This window comes from Ambystoma mexicanum, chromosome 3q, assembly GCF_040938575.1.
Source record: "Ambystoma mexicanum isolate Mex_15411 chromosome 3q, UKY_AmexF1_1, whole genome shotgun sequence".
Taxonomy (NCBI): domain Eukaryota; kingdom Metazoa; phylum Chordata; class Amphibia; order Caudata; family Ambystomatidae; genus Ambystoma; species Ambystoma mexicanum.
In genome coordinates this window covers 1290187207-1290212907 of record NC_090926.1, presented here as the reverse complement: position 1 = coordinate 1290212907, position 25701 = coordinate 1290187207, and the positions used below count along the sequence as shown (strand labels likewise).

At 47.4% G+C, this 25701-nt stretch overlaps 1 protein-coding gene across 1 annotated transcript in view; it reads left to right on the top strand.

Moving 5' to 3' along the window:
- Positions 1–25701, top strand: part of PODNL1 (podocan like 1) — an 867675-nt gene that overhangs the window by 533233 nt on the left and 308741 nt on the right. The window contains exon 7 of the mRNA XM_069604378.1: positions 22852–22967. Within this exon, the coding sequence (XP_069460479.1) occupies positions 22852–22967 (116 nt within the window). The remainder of the gene's footprint in view (positions 1–22851; positions 22968–25701) is intronic.

Below are 25701 nucleotides of genomic sequence, written 5' to 3'. Positions count from 1 at the left end.
CAGAGCCAACAAGTGGCCAAAACATCACACAGAATGCTCCAAATAAGGGTCTAGGACACCAAATGGAACAGGACCAGCAGGTTCCTGAGTCATCTTACTCAACTCTGCAAATAGAAAGCTAAGGCACCCAGGGAAACAGAGCCAACAAGTGGGCAAAACATCACACAGAATGCTCCAAATAAGTGTCTAGGTCACCCAATGGAACAGGACCAGCAGGTTCCTGAGTCATCTTACTCAACTCTGCAAATAGAAGCCTAAGGCACCCAGGGAAACAGGGCCAACAAGTGTCTGCGACACCCCACAGAACTCTCCAAATAAGGGTCTAGGACACCCAATGGAAAAGGACCAGCAGGTTCCTGAGTCATCTTACTCAACTCTGCAAATAGAAGCCCAAAGCACCCCAGGGAAGCAGGGCAACAAGTGCCCAAAACATCACACAGAATGCTCCAAATACGGGTCTAGGACACCCAATGGAACAGGGCTATGCAGGTTCCTGAGTCATTTTACTCAACTCTGCAAATAGAAGCCTAAGGCACCCAGGGAAACAGAGCCCACAAGTGGCCAAAACATCACACATATTCCTCCAAATAAGGGTCTAGGACACCCAATGGAACAGGGCCAGCAGGTTCCTGAGTCATCTTACTCAACTCTGAAAATAGAAAGCTAAGGCACCCAGGGAAACAGAGCCAACAAGTGGCCAAAATATCACACAGAATGCTCCAAATAAGGGTTTAGGACACCCAATGGAACAGGACCAGCAGATTCCTGAGTCATCTTACTCAACTCTGCAAATAGAAGCCTAAGGCACCCCAGGGGAACAGAGCCAACAAGTGCCCAAAACATCACACAGAATGCTCCTCATAGGGGTCCAGGACACCCAATGGAACAGGGCCAGCAGGTTCCTGAGTCATCTTACTCAACTCTGCAAATAGAAGCCTAAGGCACCCAGGGAATCAGAGCCAACAAGTGGCCAAAACATCACACAGAATGCTCCAAATAAGTGTCTAGGTCACCCAATGGAACAGGACCAGCAGATTCCTTAGTCATCTTACTGAACTCTGAAAATAGAAAGCTAAGGCACCCAGGGAAACAGAGCCAACAAGTGGCCAAAACATCACACAGAACGCTCCAAATAAGGGTCTAGGACACCAAATGGAACAGGACCAGCAGGTTCCTGAGTCATCTTACTCAACTCTGCAAATAGAAAGCTAAGGCACCCAGGGAAACAGAGCCAACAAGTGCCCAAAACATCACACAGAATGCTCCAAATAAGGGTCTAGGACACCCAATGGAACAGGGCCAGCAGGTTCCTGAGTCATCTTACTCAACTCTGCAAATAGAAGCCTAAGGCACCCAGGGAAGCAGGGCCAACAAGTGGCCAAAACATCACACAGAATGCTCCAAATAAGGGTCTAGGACACCCAATGGAACAGGGCCAGCAGGTTCCTGAGTCATCTTACTCAACTCTGCAAATAGAAGCCTAAGGCACCCAGGGAATCAGAGCCAACAAGTGGCCAAAACATCACACAGAATGCTCCAAATAAGTGTCTAGGTCACCCAATGGAACAGGACCAGCATGTTCCTAAGTCATCTTACTCAACTCTGCAAATAGAAGCCTAAGGCACCCAGGGAAGCAGGGCCAACAAGTGGCCAATACATCACACATAATGCTCCAAATAAGGGTCTAGGACACCCAATGGAACAGGGCCAGCAGGTTCTTGAGTCATCTTACTCAACTCTGAAAATAGAAAGCTAAGGCACCCAGGGAAACAGAGCCAACAAGTGGCCAAAACATCACACAGAATGCTCCAAATAAGGGTCTAGGACACCAAATGGAACAGGACCAGCAGGTTCCTGAGTCATCTTACTCAACTCTGCAAATAGAAAGCTAAGGCACCCAGGGAAACAGAGCCAACAAGTGGGCAAAACATCACACAGAATGCTCCAAATAAGTGTCTAGGTCACCCAATGGAACAGGACCAGCAGGTTCCTGAGTCATCTTACTCAACTCTGCAAATAGAAGCCTAAGGCACCCAGGGAAACAGGGCCAACAAGTGTCTGCGACACCCCACAGAACTCTCCAAATAAGGGTCTAGGACACCCAATGGAAAAGGACCAGCAGGTTCCTGAGTCATCTTACTCAACTCTGCAAATAGAAGCCCAAAGCACCCCAGGGAAGCAGGGCAACAAGTGCCCAAAACATCACACAGAATGCTCCAAATACGGGTCTAGGACACCCAATGGAACAGGGCTATGCAGGTTCCTGAGTCATTTTACTCAACTCTGCAAATAGAAGCCTAAGGCACCCAGGGAAACAGAGCCCACAAGTGGCCAAAACATCACACATATTCCTCCAAATAAGGGTCTAGGACACCCAATGGAACAGGACCAGCAGGTTCCTGAGTCATCTTACTCAACTCTGCAAATAAAAGCCCAAGGCACCCAGGGAAACAGGGCCAACAAGTGTCCACGACACCCCACAGAACTCTCCAAATAAGGGTCTAGGACACCCAATGGAACAGGACCAGCAGGTTCCTGAGTCATCTTACTCAGCTCTGCAAATAGAAGCCCAAGGCACCCCAGGGAAACTGAGCCAACAAGTGGCCAAAACATCACACAGAATGCTCCAAATAAGGGTCTAGGACACCCAATGGAACAGGGCCAGCAGGTTCCTGAGTCATCTTACTCAACTCTGCAAATAGAAGCCTAAGGTACCCAGGGAAACAGGATCAACAAGTGGCCAAAACATCACACAGAATGCTCCAAATAAGGGTCTAGGACACGCAATGGAACAGGACCAGCAGATTCCTGAGTCATCTTACTCAACTCTGAAAATAGAAAGCTAAGGCACCCAGGGAAACAGAGCCAACAAGTGGCCAAAACATCACACAGAATGCTCCAAATAAGGGTCTATGACACCCAATGGAACAGGGCCAGCAGGTTCCTGAGTCATCTTACTCAACTCTGCAAATAGAAGCCTAAGGCACCCAGGGAAGCAGAGCCAACAAGTGGCCAAAACATCACACAGAATGCTCCAAATAAGTGTCTAGGTCACCCAATGGAACAGGACCAGCATGTTCCTAAGTCATCTTACTCAACTCTGCAAATAGAAGCGTAAGGCACCCAGGGAAGCAGGGCCAACAAGTGGCCAATACATCACACAGAATGCTCCAAATAAGGGTCTAGGACACCCAATGGAACAGGGCCAGCAGGTTCCTGAGTCATCTTACTCAACTCTGAAAATAGAAAGCTAAGGCACCCAGGGAAACAGAGCCAACAAGTGGCCAAAACATCACACAGAATGCTCCAAATAAGGGTCTAGGACACCAAATGGAACAGGACCAGCAGGTTCCTGAGTCATCTTACTCAACTCTGCAAATAGAAAGCTAAGGCACCCAGGGAAACAGAGCCAACAAGTGGCCAAAACATCGCACAGAATGCTCCAAATAAGTGTCTAGGTCATCCAATGGAACAGGACCAGCAGGTTCCTGAGTCATCTTACTCAACTCTGCAAATAGAAGCCTAAGGCACCCAGGGAAACAGGGACAACAAGTGTCTGCGACACCCCACAGAACTCTCCAAATAAGGGTCTAGGACACCCAATGGAAAAGGACCAGCAGGTTCCTGAGTCATCTTACTCAACTCTGCAAATAGAAGCCCAAAGCACCCCAGGGAAGCAGGGCAACAAGTGCCCAAAACATCACACAGAATGCTCCAAATACGGGTCTAGGACACCCAATGGAACAGGGCTATGCAGGTTCCTGAGTCATTTTACTCAACTCTGCAAATAGAAGCCTAAGGCACCCAGGGAAACAGAGCCCACAAGTGGCCAAAACATCACACATATTGCTCCAAATAAGGGTCTAGGACACCCAATGGAACAGGACCAGCAGGTTCCTGAGTCATCTTACTCAACTCTGCAAATAGAAGCCCAAGGCACCCAGGGAAACAGGGCCAACAAGTGTCCACGACACCCCACAGAACTCTCCAAATAAGGGTCTAGGACACCCAATGGAACAGGGCCAGCAGGTTCCTGAGTCATCTTACTGAACTCTGCAAATAGAAGCCTAAGGCACCCTGGGAAACAGGGCCAACAGGTGTCTGCGACACCCCACAGAACTCTCCAAATAAGGGTCTAGGACACCCAATGGAACAGGACCAGCAGGTTCCTGAGTCATCTTACTCAACTCTGCAAATAGAAGCCCAAGGCACCCCAGGGAAGCAGGGCAACAAGTGCCCAAAACATCACACAGAATGCTCCAAATACGGGCTAGGACACCCAATGGAACAGGGCTATGCAGGTTCCTGAGTCATCTTACTCAACTCTGCAAATAGAAGCCTAAGGCACCCATGGAAACAGGGCCAACAAGTGTCTGGGACACCCCACATAACTCTCCAAATAAGGGTCTAGGACACCCAATGGAACAGGGCCAGCAGGTTCCTGAGTCATCTTACTCAACTCTGCAAATAGAAGCCTAAGGCACCTAGGGAAGCAGGGCCAAAATGTGGCCAATACATCACACAGAATGCTCCAAATAAGGGTCTAGGACACCCAATGGAACAGGGCCAGCTGGTTCCTGAGTCATCTTACTCAACTCTGCATATAGAAGCCTAAAGCACCCAGGGAAGCAGGGCAACAAGTGGCCAATACATCACACAGAATGCTCCAAATAAGTGTCTAGGTCACCCAATGGAACAGGACCAGCAGGTTCCTGAGTCATCTTACTCAACTCTGCAAATAGAAACCTAAGGCACCCAGGGAAACAGGGCCAACAAGTGTCTGGGACCCCCCACATAACTCTCCAAATAAGGGTCTAGGACACCCAATGGAACAGGGCCAGCAGGTTCCTGAGTCATCTTACTCAACTCTGCAAATAGAAGCCTAAGGCACCTAGGGAAGCAGGGCCAAAAAGTGGCCAATACATCACACAGAATGCTCCAAATAAGGGTCTAGGACACCCAATGGAACAGGGCCAGCTGGTTCCTGAGTCATCTTACTCAACTCTGCAAATAGAAGCCTAAGGCACCCAGGGAAGCAGGGCCAACAAGTGGCCAATACATCACACAGAATGCTCCAAATAAGTGTCTAGGGCACGTAATGGAACAGGACAAGCAGGTTCCTGAGTCATCTTACTCAACTCTGCAAATAGAAGCCTAAGGCACCCAGGGAAACAGGGCCAACAAGTGTCTGCGACACCCCACAGAACTCTCCAAATAAGGGTCTAGGACACCCAATGGAAAAGGACCAGCAGGTTCCTGAGCCATCTTACTCAACTCTGCAAATAGAAGCCCAAAGCACCCCAGGGAAGCAGGGCAACAAGTGCCCAAAACATCACACAGAATGCTCCAAATACGGGTCTAGGACACCCAATGGAACAGGGCTATGCAGGTTCCTGAGTCATCTTACTCAACCCTGCAAATAGAAGCCTAAGGCACCCAGGGAAACAGAGCCCACAAGTGGCCAAAACATCACACATATTGCTCCAAATAAGGGTCTAGGACACTCAATGGAACAGGACCAGCAGGTTCCTGAGTCACCTTACTCAACTCTGCAAATAGAAGCCTAAGGCACCCTGGGAAACAGGGCCAACAAGTGTCCACGACACCCCACATAACTCTCCAAATAAGGGTCTAGGACACCCAATGGAACAGGACCAGCAGGTTCCTGAGTCATCTTACTCAGCTCTGCAAATAGAAGCCCAAGGCACCCCAGGGAAACTGAGCCAACAAGTGGCCAAAACATCACACAGAATGCTCCAAATAAGGGTCTAGGACACCCAATGGAACAGAGCCAGCAGGTTCCTGAGTCATCTTACTGAACCCTGCAAATAGAAGCCTAAGGCACCCTGGGAAACAGGGCCAACAAGTGTCTGCGACACCCCACAGAACTCTCCAAATAAGGGTCTAGGACACCCAATGGAACAGGACCAGCAGGTTCCTGAGTCATCTTACTCAACTCTGCAAATAGAAGCCCAAGGCACCCCAGGGAAGCAGGGCAACAAGTGCCCAAAACATCACACAGAATGCTCCAAATACAGGTCTAGGACACCCAATGGAACAGGGCTATGCAGGTTCCTGAGTCATCTTACTCAACTCTGAAAATAGAAAGCTAAGGCACCCAGGGAAACAGAGCCAACAAGTGCCCAAAACATCACACAGAATGCTCCAAATAAGGGTCTAGGACACCCAATGGAACAGGGCCAGCAGGTTTCTGAGTCATCTTAGTCAACTCTGCTCTGCAAATAGAAAGCTAAGGCACCCAGGGAAACAGAGCCAACAAGTGGCCAAAACATCACACAGAATGCTCCAAATAAGTGTCTAGGACACCCAATGGAACAGGACCAGCAGGTTCCTGAGTCATCTTAATCAACTCTGCAAATAGAAGCCTAATGCACCCAGGGAAGCAGGGCCAACAAGTGGCCAATACAGCACACAGAATGCTCCAAATAAGGGTCTAGGACACCCAATGGAACAGGGCCAGCAGGTTCCTGAGTCATCTTACTCAACTCTGAAAATAGAAAGCTAAGGCACCCAGGGAAACAGAGCCAACAAGTGGCCAAAATATCACACAGAATGCTCCAAATAAGGGTTTAGGACACCCAATGGAACAGGACCAGCAGATTCCTGAGTCATCTTACTCAACTCTGCAAATAGAAGCCTAAGGCACCCCAGGGGAACAGAGCCAACAAGTGCCCAAAACATCACACAGAATGCTCCTCATAGGGGTCCAGGACACCCAATGGAACAGGGCCAGCAGGTTCCTGAGTCATCTTACTCAACTCTGCAAATAGAAGCCTAAGGCACCCAGGGAATCAGAGCCAACAAGTGGCCAAAACATCACACAGAATGCTCCAAATAAGTGTCTAGGTCACCCAATGGAACAGGACCAGCAGATTCCTTAGTCATCTTACTGAACTCTGAAAATAGAAAGCTAAGGCACCCAGGGAAACAGAGCCAACAAGTGGCCAAAACATCACACAGAACGCTCCAAATAAGGGTCTAGGACACCAAATGGAACAGGACCAGCAGGTTCCTGAGTCATCTTACTCAACTCTGCAAATAGAAAGCTAAGGCACCCCAGGGGAACAGAGCCAACAAGTGCCCAAAACATCACACAGAATGCTCCTCATAGGGGTCCAGGACACCCAATGGAACAGGGCCAGCAGGTTCCTGAGTCATCTTACTCAACTCTGCAAATAGAAGCCTAAGGCACCCAGGGAATCAGAGCCAACAAGTGGCCAAAACATCACACAGAATGCTCCAAATAAGGGTCTAGGACACCCAATGGAACAGGGCCAGCAGGTTCCTGAGTCATCTTACTCAACTCTGCAAATAGAAGCCTAAGGCACCCAGGGAAGCAGGGCCAACAAGTGGCCAAAACATCACACAGAATGCTCCAAATAAGGGTCTAGGACACCCAATGGAACAGGGCCAGCAGGTTCCTGAGTCATCTTACTCAACTCTGCAAATAGAAGCCTAAGGCACCCAGGGAATCAGAGCCAACAAGTGGCCAAAACATCACACAGAATGCTCCAAATAAGTGTCTAGGTCACCCAATGGAACAGGACCAGCATGTTCCTAAGTCATCTTACTCAACTCTGCAAATAGAAGCCTAAGGCACCCAGGGAAGCAGGGCCAACAAGTGGCCAATACATCACACATAATGCTCCAAATAAGGGTCTAGGACACCCAATGGAACAGGGCCAGCAGGTTCTTGAGTCATCTTACTCAACTCTGAAAATAGAAAGCTAAGGCACCCAGGGAAACAGAGCCAACAAGTGGCCAAAACATCACACAGAATGCTCCAAATAAGGGTCTAGGACACCAAATGGAACAGGACCAGCAGGTTCCTGAGTCATCTTACTCAACTCTGCAAATAGAAAGCTAAGGCACCCAGGGAAACAGAGCCAACAAGTGGGCAAAACATCACACAGAATGCTCCAAATAAGTGTCTAGGTCACCCAATGGAACAGGACCAGCAGGTTCCTGAGTCATCTTACTCAACTCTGCAAATAGAAGCCTAAGGCACCCAGGGAAACAGGGCCAACAAGTGTCTGCGACACCCCACAGAACTCTCCAAATAAGGGTCTAGGACACCCAATGGAAAAGGACCAGCAGGTTCCTGAGTCATCTTACTCAACTCTGCAAATAGAAGCCCAAAGCACCCCAGGGAAGCAGGGCAACAAGTGCCCAAAACATCACACAGAATGCTCCAAATACGGGTCTAGAACACCCAATGGAACAGGGCTATGCAGGTTCCTGAGTCATTTTACTCAACTCTGCAAATAGAAGCCTAAGGCACCCAGGGAAACAGAGCCCACAAGTGGCCAAAACATCACACATATTCCTCCAAATAAGGGTCTAGGACACCCAATGGAACAGGACCAGCAGGTTCCTGAGTCATCTTACTCAACTCTGCAAATAAAAGCCCAAGGCACCCAGGGAAACAGGGCCAACAAGTGTCCACGACACCCCACAGAACTCTGCAAATAAGGGTCTAGGACACCCAATGGAACAGGACCAGCAGGTTCCTGAGTCATCTTACTCAGCTCTGCAAATAGAAGCCCAAGGCACCCCAGGGAAACTGAGCCAACAAGTGGCCAAAACATCACACAGAATGCTCCAAATAAGGGTCTAGGACACCCAATGGAACAGGGCCAGCAGGTTCCTGAGTCATCTTACTCAACTCTGCAAATAGAAGCCTAAGGTACCCAGGGAAACAGGGTCAACAAGTGGCCAAAACATCACACAGAATGCTCCAAATAAGGGTCTAGGACACGCAATGGAACAGGACCAGCAGATTCCTGAGTCATCTTACTCAACTCTGAAAATAGAAAGCTAAGGCACCCAGGGAAACAGAGCCAACAAGTGGCCAAAACATCACACAGAATGCTCCAAATAAGGGTCTATGACACCCAATGGAACAGGGCCAGCAGGTTCCTGAGTCATCTTACTCAACTCTGCAAATAGAAGCCTAAGGCACCCAGGGAAGCAGAGCCAACAAGTGGCCAAAACATCACACAGAATGCTCCAAATAAGTGTCTAGGTCACCCAATGGAACAGGACCAGCATGTTCCTAAGTCATCTTACTCAACTCTGCAAATAGAAGCCTAAGGCACCCAGGGAAGCAGGGCCAACAAGTGGCCAATACATCACACAGAATGCTCCAAATAAGGGTCTAGGACACCCAATGGAACAGGGCCAGCAGGTTCCTGAGTCATCTTACTCAACTCTGAAAATAGAAAGCTAAGGCACCCAGGGAAACAGAGCCAACAAGTGGCCAAAACATCACACAGAATGCTCCAAATAAGGGTCTAGGACACCAAATGGAACAGGACCAGCAGGTTCCTGAGTCATCTTACTCAACTCTGCAAATAGAAAGCTAAGGCACCCAGGGAAACAGAGCCAACAAGTGGCCAAACATCACACAGAATGCTCCAAATAAGTGTCTAGGTCATCCAATGGAACAGGACCAGCAGGTTCCTGAGTCATCTTACTCAACTCTGCAAATAGAAGCCTAAGGCACCCAGGGAAACAGGGACAACAAGTGTCTGCGACACCCCACAGAACTCTCCAAATAAGGGTCTAGGACACCCAATGGAAAAGGACCAGCAGGTTCCTGAGTCATCTTACTCAACTCTGCAAATAGAAGCCCAAAGCACCCCAGGGAAGCAGGGCAACAAGTGCCCAAAACATCACACAGAATGCTCCAAATACGGGTCTAGGACACCCAATGGAACAGGGCTATGCAGGTTCCTGAGTCATTTTACTCAACTCTGCAAATAGAAGCCTAAGGCACCCAGGGAAACAGAGCCCACAAGTGGCCAAAACATCACACATATTGCTCCAAATAAGGGTCTAGGACACCCAATGGAACAGGACCAGCAGGTTCCTGAGTCATCTTACTCAACTCTGCAAATAGAAGCCCAAGGCACCCAGGGAAACAGGGCCAACAAGTGTCCACGACACCCCACAGAACTCTCCAAATAAGGGTCTAGGACACCCAATGGAACAGGGCCAGCAGGTTCCTGAGTCATCTTACTGAACTCTGCAAATAGAAGCCTAAGGCACCCTGGGAAACAGGGCCAACAGGTGTCTGCGACACCCCACAGAACTCTCCAAATAAGGGTCTAGGACACCCAATGGAACAGGACCAGCAGGTTCCTGAGTCATCTTACTCAACTCTGCAAATAGAAGCCCAAGGCACCCCAGGGAAGCAGGGCAACAAGTGCCCAAAACATCACACAGAATGCTCCAAATACGGGCTAGGACACCCAATGGAACAGGGCTATGCAGGTTCCTGAGTCATCTTACTCAACTCTGCAAATAGAAGCCTAAGGCACCCAGGGAAACAGGGCCAACAAGTGTCTGGGACACCCCACATAACTCTCCAAATAAGGGTCTAGGACACCCAATGGAACAGGGCCAGCAGGTTCCTGAGTCATCTTACTCAACTCTGCAAATAGAAGCCTAAGGCACCTAGGGAAGCAGGGCCAAAATGTGGCCAATACATCACACAGAATGCTCCAAATAAGGGTCTAGGACACCCAATGGAACAGGGCCAGCTGGTTCCTGAGTCATCTTACTCAACTCTGCAAATAGAAGCCTAAAGCACCCAGGGAAGCAGGGCAACAAGTGGCCAATACATCACACAGAATGCTCCAAATAAGTGTCTAGGTCACCCAATGGAACAGGACCAGCAGGTTCCTGAGTCATCTTACTCAACTCTGCAAATAGAAACCTAAGGCACCCAGGGAAACAGGGCCAACAAGTGTCTGGGACCCCCCACATAACTCTCCAAATAAGGGTCTAGGACACCCAATGGAACAGGGCCAGCAGGTTCCTGAGTCATCTTACTCAACTCTGCAAATAGAAGCCTAAGGCACCTAGGGAAGCAGGGCCAAAAAGTGGCCAATACATCACACAGAATGCTCCAAATAAGGGTCTAGGACACCCAATGGAACAGGGCCAGCTGGTTCCTGAGTCATCTTACTCAACTCTGCAAATAGAAGCCTAAGGCACCCAGGGAAGCAGGGCCAACAAGTGGCCAATACATCACACAGAATGCTCCAAATAAGTGTCTAGGTCACCCAATGGAACAGGACCAGCAGGTTCCTGAGTCATCTTACTCAACTCTGCAAATAGAAGCCTAAGGCACCCAGGGAAACAGGGCCAACAAGTGTCTGCGACACCCCACAGAACTCTCCAAATAAGGGTCTAGGACACCCAATGGAAAAGGACCAGCAGGTTCCTGAGTCATCTTACTCAACTCTGCAAATAGAAGCCAAAGCACCCCAGGGAAGCAGGGCAACAAGTGCCCAAAACATCACACAGAATGCTCCAAATACGGGTCTAGGACACCCAATGGAACAGGGCTATGCAGGTTCCTGAGTCACCTTACTCAACTCTGCAAATAGAAGCCTAAGGCACCATGGGAAACAGGGCCAACAAGTGTCCACGACACCCCACAGAACTCTCCAAATAAGGGTCTAGGACACCCAATGGAACAGGACCAGCAGGTTCCTGAGTCATCTTACTCAGCTCTGCAAATAGAAGCCCAAGGCACCCCAGGGAAACTGAGCCAACAAGTGGCCAAAACATCACACAGAATGCTCCAAATAAGGGTCTAGGACACCCAATGGAACAGAGCCAGCAGGTTCCTGAGTCATTTTACTGAACTCTGCAAATAGAAGCCTAAGGCACCCTGGGAAACAGGGCCAACAAGTGTCTGCGACACCCCACAGAACTCTCCAAATAAGGGTCTAGGACATCCAATGGAACAGGACCAGCAGGTTCCTGAGTCATCTTACTCAACTCTGCAAATAGAAGCCCAAGGCACCCCAGGGAAGCAGGGCAACAAGTGCCCAAAACATCACACAGAATGCTCCAAATACAGGTCTAGGACACCCAATGGAACAGGGCTATGCAGGTTCCTGAGTCATCTTACTCAACTCTGAAAGGAGAAAGCTAAGGCACCCAGGGAAACAGAGCCAACAAGTGGCCAAAACATCACACAGAATGCTTCAAATAAGGGTCTAGGACACCCAATGGAACAGGACCAGCAGGTTCCTGAGTCATCTTACTCAACTCTGCAAATAGAAGCCTAAGGCACCCAGGGAGGTAGGGCCATAAGTGTCCAAAACATCACACAGAATGCTCCAAATAAGGGTCTAGGACACCCAATGGAACAGGACCAGCAGGTTCCTGAGTCATCGCACAAAACTCTGCAAATAGAAGCTTAAGGCACCCAGGGAAATAGGGCCAACAAGTGCCTGCGACACCCCACAAAACTCTCCAAATAAGGGTCTAGGACACCAAATAGAACAGGGCTTGCAGGTTCCTGAGTCATCTTACACAACTCTGCAAATAGAAGCCTAAGGCACCCAGTGGAACAGGCGCAAGAAGTGCGTGACAGATCCCGCAGAACTCTGCAAATAGAAGCCTAACACACCCAGTGGCAAAGTCCCAATAAGTGCCCGCTGTTAGGCAGTATCATATGCAGTACCCTTTGGGAACACGACACACAATTAAGACTACAAGTGACAGTACAAATTTACCTTTGGTACAAGCTTGTACTACACAGTAAAGTAAGCTGAGCAGCCAGACTTATCTCAAGAGTAAAGTGAGCAGTATCAATAGTTACACAAAGGACAGCAATTAATATGGCTCAAACAAACACTGATTCAAGGTTTCCAAGTAAAAGAATATACATTTATTTGCACATCAGTTGTAAAACAATTCACTAAAGCAAAGCAGTAGAAAAATCACACTCTTACTATGCTACACACCACCCAATAGATTCTGGACAAGTTAAGCTCAAAATGAAGTATGAGCAAAATGGCACTCCAGCAATTTAAAAGGGAGGGAAAAACAAGGTTAGACAAAAATTAAGCAGCACCAACAAGTAAGTAAGCAGGGCAATCTAGAAAAGGCAACTACGGTGAGGAAATCAAATCAAGAGGCCTGAGCCAAAGTCAATGGACCAGAGTCTTTGTAGAGGATCACACAGCTCAGAGTAGTTTGTGGTTAAGTCTTTACCAAGAGTTTGGAACGAAGTTGGTCGGGAGAAAAGAATAGAGAAGGACAAGCCCTCGGATTGGTGAAAGATTTCAAACACTTTCAACGCTGTCGGACGGAACGAACAACCGGGTTAGAACAGTACCTTAAATGTAGCTGAGGCGGTTGTTCCTGGCAGGTCCTGCAGGCTCACGGTTCCTGAAGCGACTATTGGACTGACACGACTGACCAGTAGGAAGACTGGAGGGTCCTGCACTGCCCAGGGAAGAAACCAGCAGCAGAGCAAAGCAACAAATAAAAGGTGCGCTCCTTAAAACCCAAACAGGGTCCGGTCCTCCTGGCTATCCGGTTCACTGTAGCTGTGCACAGCAAATTCGACCAGAGGACGGAGGCCTGGCTTGCAGTTTGGCGAACTGGTTGGTCCCACCAGCTCAAGGGGAGAAGATTCCTTGCAGATCTTCCCTGTCATCGAAGTTTGGAGATTCAAACCCACAGCAGGGTTTCACCAGGAGGTTCAGTCGCGGTAGAGGTCCTCTTCTGTCAGCTTCTCTTCGGTTCTCTCAATCCAGTGGCGACTCTGCCTTCTCAGTCCCAGAGACCTGCTTTTTATGCAGGTTTCCCCCATTCACACAGCCTGGCTGTCAATCACACAGCAGTGTGGCTGTCCTGGCGGGACAGTCGCCACAGCCAATCATACAGTGTGACATGGGTCTCCAAGGAGACCCTGTGCCGGGAGTTTCAAACCCCTCCCTCACATCCTGTCCCCCTCAGACATTCAGGCGCCTAACGAGGGCTTCTGTGCAGAAGCCCGCCAAAGGACGGCGAACAAAGGAACCAAACCTGGTTTGGCGCGCAGAATAAAACACGAGAAAGACCATTACAAAAAGAAATGGCGAATAAACCCAGCCGGAACCAAATAAAAGTAAATGGGGTCCAGCGGATTTAAGTTCGAGGCTACTAACTTAGCCAAAAACAGTACCAAGGCTATTTAAATAGACCGCAGTAGGAAACATAGGGTAGATACCACTGCCACCAGCCAAATCTTAAAGAAAGGGGAACAAAATAATGTTCCATGAGAGACAGACAAAAGGGGATAACTGTTAACTCTTTCCAGAACTCTATGTCATATAGTTTGTACTGGGTCTGAGGATTTAAAAAGACTAATAAAGTCAATGGCAACTTTACATGTTCTGGGAGACAGTAGTCAGTCCCAGAAAATTGAGTTTAAAGTGGGAAGTCTGAAAAAGACAACCCTGTGTCACTGCACTAAAGGTGCTGTGTAACACACAGTAAAAGGATTATTTCTATGAGTAGGTGAAGCCCCACAGTCTATGAACACAAAAATGTTAAACACACACAGCAAAATACATGTAAGAGTGGGAAAAAAGGCTCACACTCTTACCAGGTGAAAAAAATAAATCCTAGAAATCCAGCAAAGCTGCTGAGGGACTCAGTAGGTAAGGGAAATTAGCCATTCTGGAGAATTCTCCCTAACACTCGCCCCCTGCCCCCCAGACTCAGGGACAGGAGGATTTAATCCACTCCTGGATGAATCTCTTCACTCTAGTCGGTTATAAACATCCTAAAGAGACCATCAGCATTTTGGTGGTGACATCCTGACCTGTGCTCAATGGTGAAATCAAACCCTTGCAGGCAGATTGACCATGGGTTCTCCCCTTTCATTTGCATTAACCATCTCAAGGGTTGGTGGTCTGTCTGAATCACAAAAGTAGATCCATACAAGTATGGTCTAAACTTCTTCAGAGACCACAGAATGGCAAAACACTCACGCTCTATGGTTGCCCACCTTTTTTCTGGTTCCTTCAGTTTTCTACTGATGAAGCAAATGGGGTGCTCCCTACCTTTCGCATCCAGTTGACTAATGACTGCACCTATACCTGTATTGGATGCACCTGTCTGCACAATGAAGGGTTGGTGGTAATCAGGAGCTCTTAGGACTGGAGCTTGACAAAGGGCTTTCTTCAGGTTTTCAAAGGCTTGAGTGCACTCCTTATTCCATCTAACCTTTTAAGGGAATTTTGGAGAGGAGATTACATTCAAAGGAGAAGCTATGGACCCATAGTTCTCAATGAAATTCCTGTAGTACCCAGTGAGACCTAGAAAGGCTCTCACTTAGGTTTGAGTAGTAGGGGTGGCCCAGTTTTGTACAGCTTGTACTTTGCTAGGCAATGGCCTTATTCCACCTCCTCCTACCTCATGACCAAAGTAGACCACTTTACTCTGACCAATTTGACATTTGGTTGCCTTTATGGTCAGGTCGGCCTGCTCAACAGCCTGCAAAACATATCCCAGGTGATCAATATGTTCTTTCCATGTAGGGCTGAACACTGCAATGTCATCCAAGTATGCCATGCAGATGTCCTCCATTCCATTCAGAACTTGATTAACCATCCTTTGAAATGTAGCAGGTGCATTCTTTAGTCCAAAAGGCATAACCTTAAACTGGTAGAGGCCTGCTGGGGTGGAGAATGCAGTTTTCTCCTTGGCATGGTCTGTCAGTGCTATTTGCCAATAGCCTGAGGTTAGGTCAAATGTACTGAGGTACTTGGCTGAACCAAGTCTATCCACCAGTTCAGCGTTCCTTGGCAAAGGATGGGCATCAGTCTTAGTGACTGCATTTAGAGCTCTATAGTCCACACAGAATCTCAACTCCTTGGATCCTGCCTTTGGTACTAGAACAACTGGACTAGACCATGGACTTGTAGGTGACTCTATAACCCCGAGAACAAGCATCTTGTTGACCTCTCCTTTGATGTGGGATCTCACATGTTCTGGCATTCTGTAACCTCTGCTTTTCGCAGGTAAACAGTCACCAGTGAGAATATAATGCTGGCCCCAAGGGGTCAAGCCTGGTGATAGTGAAAACAGGGAGGCAAACTTGTTCAACAGAACTTTGCACTCCTCCTGTTGTTCAGAAGTGAGCTGAGAAGAGAGATTAACTCCTATTTTTTCATCTAAAGGTTGGCCTCTGAGGAGGTCAGGCAGAGGTTCACTCTCCTCTTCCTCTTGAGCTGAGGCTAGAAGCAAAGCTCCCACTTCTGGTCTTGAGACATAATCCTTTAAACGATTGGTGTGAAAGACTCTGGGAGCCTCCTTAGATCTGCCTAAGTCCACCAAATAGTTCACCTCTCCAAGTTTGCCCACAACCTTGAAGGGTCCCATCCATTTGTCCTGCAAGGCCCTCTGCCTTGTTGGCACCATAACTAATACAAGCTGGTCTTGAGTAAACTCAACCATGCTGGCCTTCTGGTCACGCCAATGTTTGACCAGAGCCTGACCTGCTTTCAAGTTATCACTTGCTTCTGCCATCATGTGGGACATTCTCCTCCGGAGACCTATCACATAGTCAGTCACTCTGACTGGCTTGGGGGAAGGAGCACTCTCCAGCCCCTCCTTGATAAGGGCCAATGGACCTCTGATTGGATGGCCATAGAGACGTTCAAAGGGACTGTAACCAACTCCTTCCTGAGGGACTTCTCTATATTCAAAGAGAAGGCATGGCAGTAGAAGGTCCCACTTTCTTTTAAGGGGTTCTTCTAAAGCACCTATCATGCTCTTCATAGTACGATTAAACCTCTCTACCAGTCCATTTGTCTGTGGATGGTAGGCTGTAGAGAACTTGTAAGTGACACCACAGTTTTTCCACATGGCTTGCATGTAGTGGGACATAAAATTGGCTCCCCTGTCAGATATCACTTCCTTATGAAACCCCTACTCTGGTAAAAATACCAAGTAGAGCCTTAGCCACAGCCTGAGCCGTAATAGTTCTCATAGGTATGGCTTCTGGGTATCTTGCAGCATGGTCTACTACAACCAGGATTAACCTGTTCCCTGAAGATGTGGGAGGGTCAAGGGGACCGACAATGTCGATGCCCACCCTCTCAAAAGGAACTCCCACCACTGGGAGAGGCACCAGGGGTGCCACATTCTTGGCTCCACTCTTGCCAAAGGTTTGGCAAGTGTGACAGCTCCTACAGAATTTGTCAACTTCTGAACCCATTTTAGGCCAGTAGAAGTAAAGAGAGAGCCCTTCCTTGGTCTTCTTGAAACTCAAGTGACCAGCCAAAGGTATCTCATGGACTAACTGTAGGAACTGGAGTCTGTTGGCAAGGGGCACTACAATTATTTTGCAGTCCCAAGGGATAGACTCATTCGGTTCACTGTAGAAGAGGCCATCTTCCCAGCTTAACCTGTGCTTCCCAACTTCTTTACCATCAAGTTGGTTAGTAGTCTGTTGTCAAAGACCTTCAAGAGTAGGACACTCTCTCTGTCCTTTACTGAAGTCTGCTCCAGCTCAGGATGGTCAACAGGGTCAAGTCTCCAACTAAGACAGTGTCTTCTTCCAAATCTGATTCTTCAGATACTGGCTCAACCACACAAGGTTGCACCTCCCACTCTGCCTCAGCAGGTGGAGGGATCACAGGTGTGATCTAGGACAATCTCTGTGATGTCCTTGTTGGTAGCACAGGGGGGCTGTCTGTCTTTTTCCTGGAGGTCTTGTGTTTCCCCTTTGCCTCTGTTTTCCTAGAAATAGAAGTGAGCAACTCCTGTGGAGTGGGAGTGATAGTTTCCTCTATCAACTCCTCTGGAGAGCCTCTCAAGGTTCTCTCCCTTACAGACCTAGTGAGCTCCTGTTTCCTTTTACTGGGAGGCCTGGGGGTGCGTGATACAACTCCAAGTGTTTTCAGGTCATTACCCAACAGGACTCTCCCAGGTACTTCACTCTGCACACTAACAGGTATTGTAACAGTCATATCATTACACTGGATGAGAGCTGGTAACTGGGGAAGCATTTGCACAGGGGCTCCAGCTAACTTGGTGAGGCATTTGGGTGCCTTAGCAACATTCTCCACCTTGAAAAATGATTCATCCACCACAGTTATGCTGGCTCCAGTGTCTCTGATGGCAGGAGTCTCCAGGCCATTCACAAGAACACTATCTTTATAATACTCTTAAGTATTATCTGGGATGGAATTATAGACATCTAAATTATGTTGTTCCCACAAGCCCAGGGACACTAAAGAAACACTAGCTGAGACTCTCATGGGTTCATCAGCCTGTAGGTGAAAGTTTCCACTTGCCATATGTACTTCTTCCTCTGGGGAGAAGGCTAAGGAGACAGTGTGGACCCCTGAAGGTTTACCCTTACATCTGGGATCCCCTTTCACATGGTCAGTTGACCCACAAACATAACATTTCCCAAATGTCTTGATGAATGGGGGTTTGTTCTGACCTCCATCTGGTTTGGGTCCAGATGGTGCACTAGCCTGATTTGGTTTCCCTTGTGGTTTACCCTTATGTTGCTGTTTGTGGCCCTCTTTTGGATTGGAGGTATTAGAATTCTCTTGGTTGTCTTTCTTTGGCTGCTTTCCCTCATCCTTCTTCTGAGTAGCCCCAGAATCCTTGTGAGTAGTCCTGTTGGCAACCCACAAGCCGGCAGCTTTAGCTAACTTCTTTGGATCTATCTCCTTAGAATCAGCCAAGTGCTGTCTGAGCTCAGGAGAGCAGACATCAAAAATAGACTCCAACGTAACAAGATCTCTCATTCCTTCATAAGTTTTTACTCTGTAACCCTTAATCCAACCATCTAAGTTTTTCAAACATTCACATACCCAGGTAGCCCAAGGGGTACCATCATGCTTTTTGAGGGTCCTTAACCTCTTAAGGTACTGGGAAGGGGTATTTCCAAATCTAGCAATTAAAGCTAGCTTTACGCACTCATAATCCATCCTATCCACCTCCCCCAACTCCATCACAACATCAGATGCAACAGTGGGTAGCCTAGAGAAGAGCCAGGGAAGCAACTGATTCCCTGTAAGACATTGAATACCATGGTTATATTCAAACATTGCCAACCAATCCAAAATATCAAGCTTAACCTCATACATACCCACAATTTATTTAGGCATACGGGTCTCTTAGGACTGGAAGACCCATAAGACTCTGGGAGAGAAGCATTTTCAAGAGATAACCTTTTCATTTCTAGTTCATGATTCAACTCAACTTCTATGAATTTCAGTTCTTGATGCTTTTGTTCAGTTTGAGCATTTAAACGTTTGAATTCCAATTCAAGCCTCATTTTCTGTAGAGCAATGAATTCAGGACTGAGTGTAGGACCTGTGGGGGTCCCAGTGGACAAGGGTTAAGGTTGCTGAGCAGGCAAGGGAGCAGAGAGGCCTACATTAGGAGACACATCTGCCTCTTCCAACTCATCAGTAACAGACATGTTATCATCCCCAATACTTTCCATATTTGCTAGGAAGTCAAGCATTTCAGACCCACTCCCCGGACTTGGACTCTTTAAGAACCTTTCAATCAATTCAGACTTTTTGCCTTTGGCAGAGAGTTTCCTTTCTTTACACATGTTTTTTAAATAATCCACAGTGTAACTAAGGAGGGTCTCCTGACTGTAGCTTTCCATATCAGACATGATTAATATTGCTTTTTAGTGATGTGTATCCTTGTGGTTAGTTGATCCAAGGTAAAAGCAGCACTCTAAGTGTAATCACTATACTTGATCCTCACCGCTGTACACCAGTGTTAGGCAGAATTATATGCAGTACCCTTTGGGAACACCACACAAAATTAAGACTACATGTAACAGTACAAATTCACCTTTGGTACAAGCCTCTACTACACAGTAAAAGTGGTAGCGATGGCTGAGCAGCCAGACTTATCTCAAGAGTAAGTGAGCAGTATCAATAGTTACACAAAGGACAGCAATTGCTATGATTCAAACAAACACTGACTCAAGGTTTTCAGTTGTATAACATTTCACTATTCTTAGCAGTTTAATAATCAAACTCTTAATACACCACACAACTCCCAATAAGTTCCAGACAAGTTCAGCTCACAAAATGAAGTGGGAGCAAAATGGCACTCCAGCAATTTAAAAGCGAGGGAAAGACAAAGTTAATAAAAATTGAACCACACCAACAGGTAAGTACTCAGGGCAGATGAGCAAGAGGAACTACAATGACAGAATCAGGTAGAAAAGGCGTAGAGCCAAAGTCAATAGAACAAAAGTCTTTTGCTCAAGATCACACAGTTCAGGGTAATTTGCAGTAAAGTTCGTGCCACGGGTTCCGGACGAGGTTGGTTGGCAGAAAAGTTAGTTCAAAGAGAAGAGAAGGACAAGCCCTCGGATTGGAGAAAGATTTCACATATTTTCACCGCATCTGAACGAAACGAACAACCGGATTTGCACAGTACCTTAAAACGGAGAGGGAGCTGTAGCTGAGGCGGACGTTCCTGGTAGTTCCTGCAGGCTCATGGTTACCGAAGCGACTGTCAGACTGACAAGAAGTAGGAAGACTGGAGGGTCCTGCACTACCCAGGGAAGAAACCAGCAGCAGAGCAAAGCAACGAATAAAAGGTGCGCTCCTTAAAACCCAAGCAGGGTCCGACCTTCCTGGCTATCCGGCCCACTGTTGCTCTGTACAGTGAATTCAACCAGAGGAGGGGTCCTGGCCTGAAGTTTGGGCGAAATGGTTGGTCCCACCTGCTCAAGGTTAGAAGATTCCTGGAGGATCTACTCTGTCGTCAGATTCTGAAGATTCGGACAGGGCTTCATCGGGCGGCTCAGTCGTTGTAGGGGTCCTCTTCTGTCAGCTCCTCGTTGGTTCTTTCGTTCCAGTGGCGACTCTGCTCTTCCAGTCCCAGAGACCTGCTTTTTATGCAGTTTTCCCCCATTCATACAGCCTGGCTGTCAATCACACAGCAGGGTGGCTGTCCTGGCAAGGCCTGGGTAGGGCTGCTCTCACCTCCATGGCAAGGCCTGGGTAGGGCTGCACTCACCTCCATGGCAAGGCCTGGGTAGGGCTGCACTCACCTCCATGGCAAGGCCTCGGTAGGGCTGCACTCACCTCCATGGCAAGGCCTCGGTAGGGCTGCACTCACCTCCATGGCAAGGCCTCGGTAGGGCTGCACTCACCTTCATGGTAGGCCTGATAGGGATGCACTCACCTTCATGGTAGGCCTCATAGGGATGCAATTACCTCCATGGCAAGGGCTGGGTAGGGCTGCACTCACCTACATGGCAAGGGTTGGGTAGGGCTGCACTCACCTCCATGGCAAGGACTGGGTAGGGCAGCACTCACCTCCATGGGAAGGCATGGGTAGGGCCATGCTCACCTCCATGGCAAGGACTGGGTAGAGCCGCACTCACCTCCATGGCAAGGACTGGGTAGGGCTGCACTCACCTCCATGGCAAGGCCTGGGAAGGGCTGCACTCACCTCCATGGCAAGGCCTGGGAAGGGCTGCACTCACCACCATGGCAAGGCCTGGGAAGGGCTGCACTGGGTAGGGCTGCACTCACCTCCATGGCAAGGCCTGGTAGGGCTGCACTCACCTCCATGGCAAGGCCTGGTAGGGCTGCACTCACCTTCATGGTAGGGCTGGGTAGGGCTGCACTCACCTTCATGGTAGGCCTCATAGGGATGCACTCACCTCCATGGCAAGGCCTGGGTAGGGCTGCACTCATCTCCATGGCAAGGGCTGGGTAGGGCTGCACTCACCTCCATGGCAAGGCCTGGGAAGGGCTGCACTGGGTAGGGATACACTCCCCTCCATGGCAATGCCTGGGTAGGGCTGCACTCACCTACATGGCCAGAAAATGGAGTCTCTTCCAGGCATGTAATAGAACAGGGTGGTATCTTCCAAGCATGTAATAGAACAGGGCGGTCTCTTCTAGGCATGCAATCGAACAGGGGAGTCTCTTCCAGGCATGTAATAGAACAGGGTGGTCTGTTCCAGGCATGTAATAGAACAGGGCGGTCTCTTCCTGGCATGTAATAGAACAGGGTGGTCTCTTCCAGGCATGTAATACAACAGGTCGGTCTTTTCCAGGCAAGTAATCAAACAGGGGAGTCTCTTCCAGGCATGTAATAGAACAGGGTGGTCTGTTCCAGGCATGTAATAGAACAGGTCAGTCTTTTCCAGGCAAGTAATAGAACAGGGAAGTATCTTCCAGGCATGTAGTACAGGGCAGTATCTTCCAGGCATGTAATAGAACACAGTGGGCTCTTACAGGCATGTGATAGAACAGGGGAGTCTCTTCCAGGCATGTAATAGAACAGGGCGATATATGTCCACTGTCACAGATATGGGCTGATTGCCCCACATGACCAATATAATGAGGTGATAACTACTAGCTGAATAATGCCCCACTATCGGAGTTAAGGGCCTGGGCACTACTGAAATGCAGCAAGCAAGGTTTGTTGTATTCTTTGCTAAATAAATAGGTTAAGCTCCCAATTTACCAATAACTGGTGGTGACAGTCGCGCAGGGAGGGCTACAAGGCACTAGCAGTGAAGGTCACAGTCTGCGCCGAGTGTGGTTGTTGGATCAGTGAATAGGGCCTGTGGATTAGCCTGATGAACTGAGCAGCCTTTGCAGGGTGCTAATGATGCTGACTGGCCAGGCATTCATAAGAACAAGGATGAGTGTCCCAACCATTCAACTAAAGGCGTCTGGCTGTCCCAAGCCTCCAAAAGAACCGGGGAGATTGGTGTGTCTTAGGCGTGCAATGGAAAAAGTCTTAGTATCCCAGTCACCAAAGGAATGGGGAGGCTCCCCTAGAACAAAAAGTGGTATCAGGCCTCCAGTAGAACAAGGAGATGTGCCCAAGGAATACAGCAGCCTAGGCAACATATGTTCCTAGTAGAGGCCCATGTGGGCATTCCAACTCCTTGTTCATTCCTGCTAGGGCCACTGTCACTCAGTATAATATGCTCTTAAGCCAAAGAAATGGGTTTTGCATCCCTTTCATGGGTGTGGTGTTTTAATTAACATGTGTTCCTCTCTCACACAGAATAACCAAATCTTTAAGATACCTAGTGGGACTCTGAGCAGGCAACCAGAGCTACGGGAACTTTACCTGCAGAACAACAACCTATCCAATCGTGGCCTTGATCCCGAAACCTTCAGGTGAGAATTGGGTACTCTGAAACCAAGAGGTCAGACCCTGCACACCCAAAAACTCTCAGGTACATTCCTGTGGCCCAGAAATCTCCAGGTTGAGAACCTTTGATCCAGAAAGCTTGATGTAAGGACATGAGACCCCCGTACCATCAGGTGAGATACTGACTTGAAGATCTGAAGGTGTGAACCTGTGACCCAGTACTCTTCAGGTGAACCCTTGCATGCTTAAAAACTATGGTTAAGAATGTATGCCTATGAAACCTTCAGATAAGAATCTGAGATTCTGTAAAGTGCAGGGGAAGCAATGTGACTTTAACATCTTTACATTTAGCACGTAGCCCATGAAACCTTCAGATGAGAATCTGAGATTCTGTAAACTTCAGGGGAAACAATGTGACTTTAAAATCTTTACATTTAGCACATAGCCCAGAAACCTTCAGATGAGAATCAGAGATCTGTAAACTTCAGGGGAAACAATGTGACTTTAAAATCTTTACATTTAGCACATAGCCCAGAAACCTTCACATGAGAATCTGAGATCTGTAAACTTCAGGGGAAACAATGTGACTTTAACATCTTTACATTTGGCATGTAGCCTAGAAACCTCCAGATGAAAATCAGAGATTCTTTAAACTTCAGGGGAAATAATGTGACGTTAACATCTTTACATTTAGCACGTAGCCCAGAAACCTTCAGATGAGAATCTGAGATTCTGTAAATGTTAGGGGAAACAATGTGACTTTAACATCTTTACAGTTAGCCCGTAGCCCAGAAACCTCCAGATGAAAATCAGAGATTCTGTAAACTTCAGGGGAAACAATGTGACTTTAACACCTTTACATTCAGCATGTAGCCCAGAAAACTTCAGATGAGAATTAGAGATTCTGTAAAGTTCAGGGGAAACAATGTGACCTTAAATCTCTACAGTTAGCACATAGCCCAGAAACCTACAGATGAGAATCAGAGATTCTGTAAACCCTAAGGGAAACAATGTGACTTTAACACCTTTACATTTAGCACATAGCCCAGAAACCTTCAGGTGAGAATTTGAGATTCTGTAAAGTTTTGGGGAAACATTGTGACCTTAAATCTTTACAGTTAGCACGTAGCCCAGAAACCTCCAGATGAAAATCAGAGATTCAGTAAACTTCAGGGGAAACAATGTGACTTTAACACCTTTACATTTAGTACGTAGCCCAGAAACCTTCAGGTGAGAATTTGAGGTTCTGTAAAGTTCTGGGTAAACAATGTGACCTTAAATCTTTACAGTTAGCACGTAGCCCGAAACCTCCAGATGAAAATCAGAGATTCTGTAAACCCTAAGGGAAACAATGTGACTTTAACATCTTTATATTTAGCACGTAACAATGTGACTTTAACATCTTTACATTTAGCACGTAGGCCATGAAGCCTTCAGATGTGAATCTAAGATTCTGTAAACATCAGGGGAAACAATGTGACTTTAACTTCTTTACATTTGGCATGTAACCTAGAAACCTCCAGCTGAAAATCAGAGATTCTATAAACTTCAGGGGAAACAATGTGACGTTAACATCTTTACATTTAGCATGTAGCCCAGAAACCTTCAGATGAGAATCTGAGATTCTGTAAATGTTAGGGGAAACAATGTGACTTTAACATCTTTATATTTAGCACATAGCCCAGAAACCTTCAGGTGAGAATCTGAGATTCTGTAAACTTCAGGGGAAACAATTTGACTTGAACATCTTTACAGTTAGCACGTAGCCCAGAAACCTCCAGATGAAAATCAGAGATTCTATAAACTTCAGGGGAAACAATGTGACTTTAACACCTTTACATTCAGCATGTAGCCCAGAAAACTTCAGATGAGAATTAGAGATTCTGTAAAGTTCAGGGGAAACAATGTGACCTTAAATCTCTACAGTTAGCACATAGCCCAGAAAACTCCAGATGAGAATCAGAGATTCTGTAAACCCTAAGGGAAACAATGTGACTTTAACACCTTTACATTTAGCACGTAGCCCAGAAACCTTCAGGTGAGAATTTGAGATTCTGTAAAGTTTTGGGGAAACAATGTGACCTTAAATCTTTACATTTAGGACGTAGGCCATGAAGCCTTCAGATGAGAATCTGAGATTGTGTAAACTTCAGGGGAAACAATGTGACTTTAACACCTTTACATTTAGCACGTAGCCCAGAAACCTCCAGATGAAAATCAGAGATTCTGTAAACTTAAGGGGAAACAATGTGACCTTAACATCTTTACATTTAGCATGTAGCCCAGAAAACCTCAGATGAGAATGAGAGATTCTGTAAAGTGCAGGGGAAACAATGTGACCTTAAATCTTTACAGTTAGCACGTAGCCCAGAAACCTCCAGATGAGAATCAGAGATTCTGTAAACCCTAAGGGAAACAATGTGACTTTAAAATCTTTACATTTAGCACATAGCCCAGAAACCTTCAGATGAGAATCAGAGATCTGTAAACTTCAGGGGAAACAATGTGACTTTAAAATCTTTACAGTTAGCACGTAGCCCAGAAACCTCCAGATGAGAATCAGAGATTCTGTAAACCCTAAGGGAACCAATGTGACTTTAACATCTTTATATTTAGCATGTAGCCTAGAAACCTTCAGATGAGAATCTGAGATTCTGTAAACTTCAGGGGACACAATGGGACTTTAACATCTTTTCATTTAGCACGCAGTCCAGAAACCTTCAGATGAGAATCTGAGATTCTGTAAACTTCAGGGGAAAC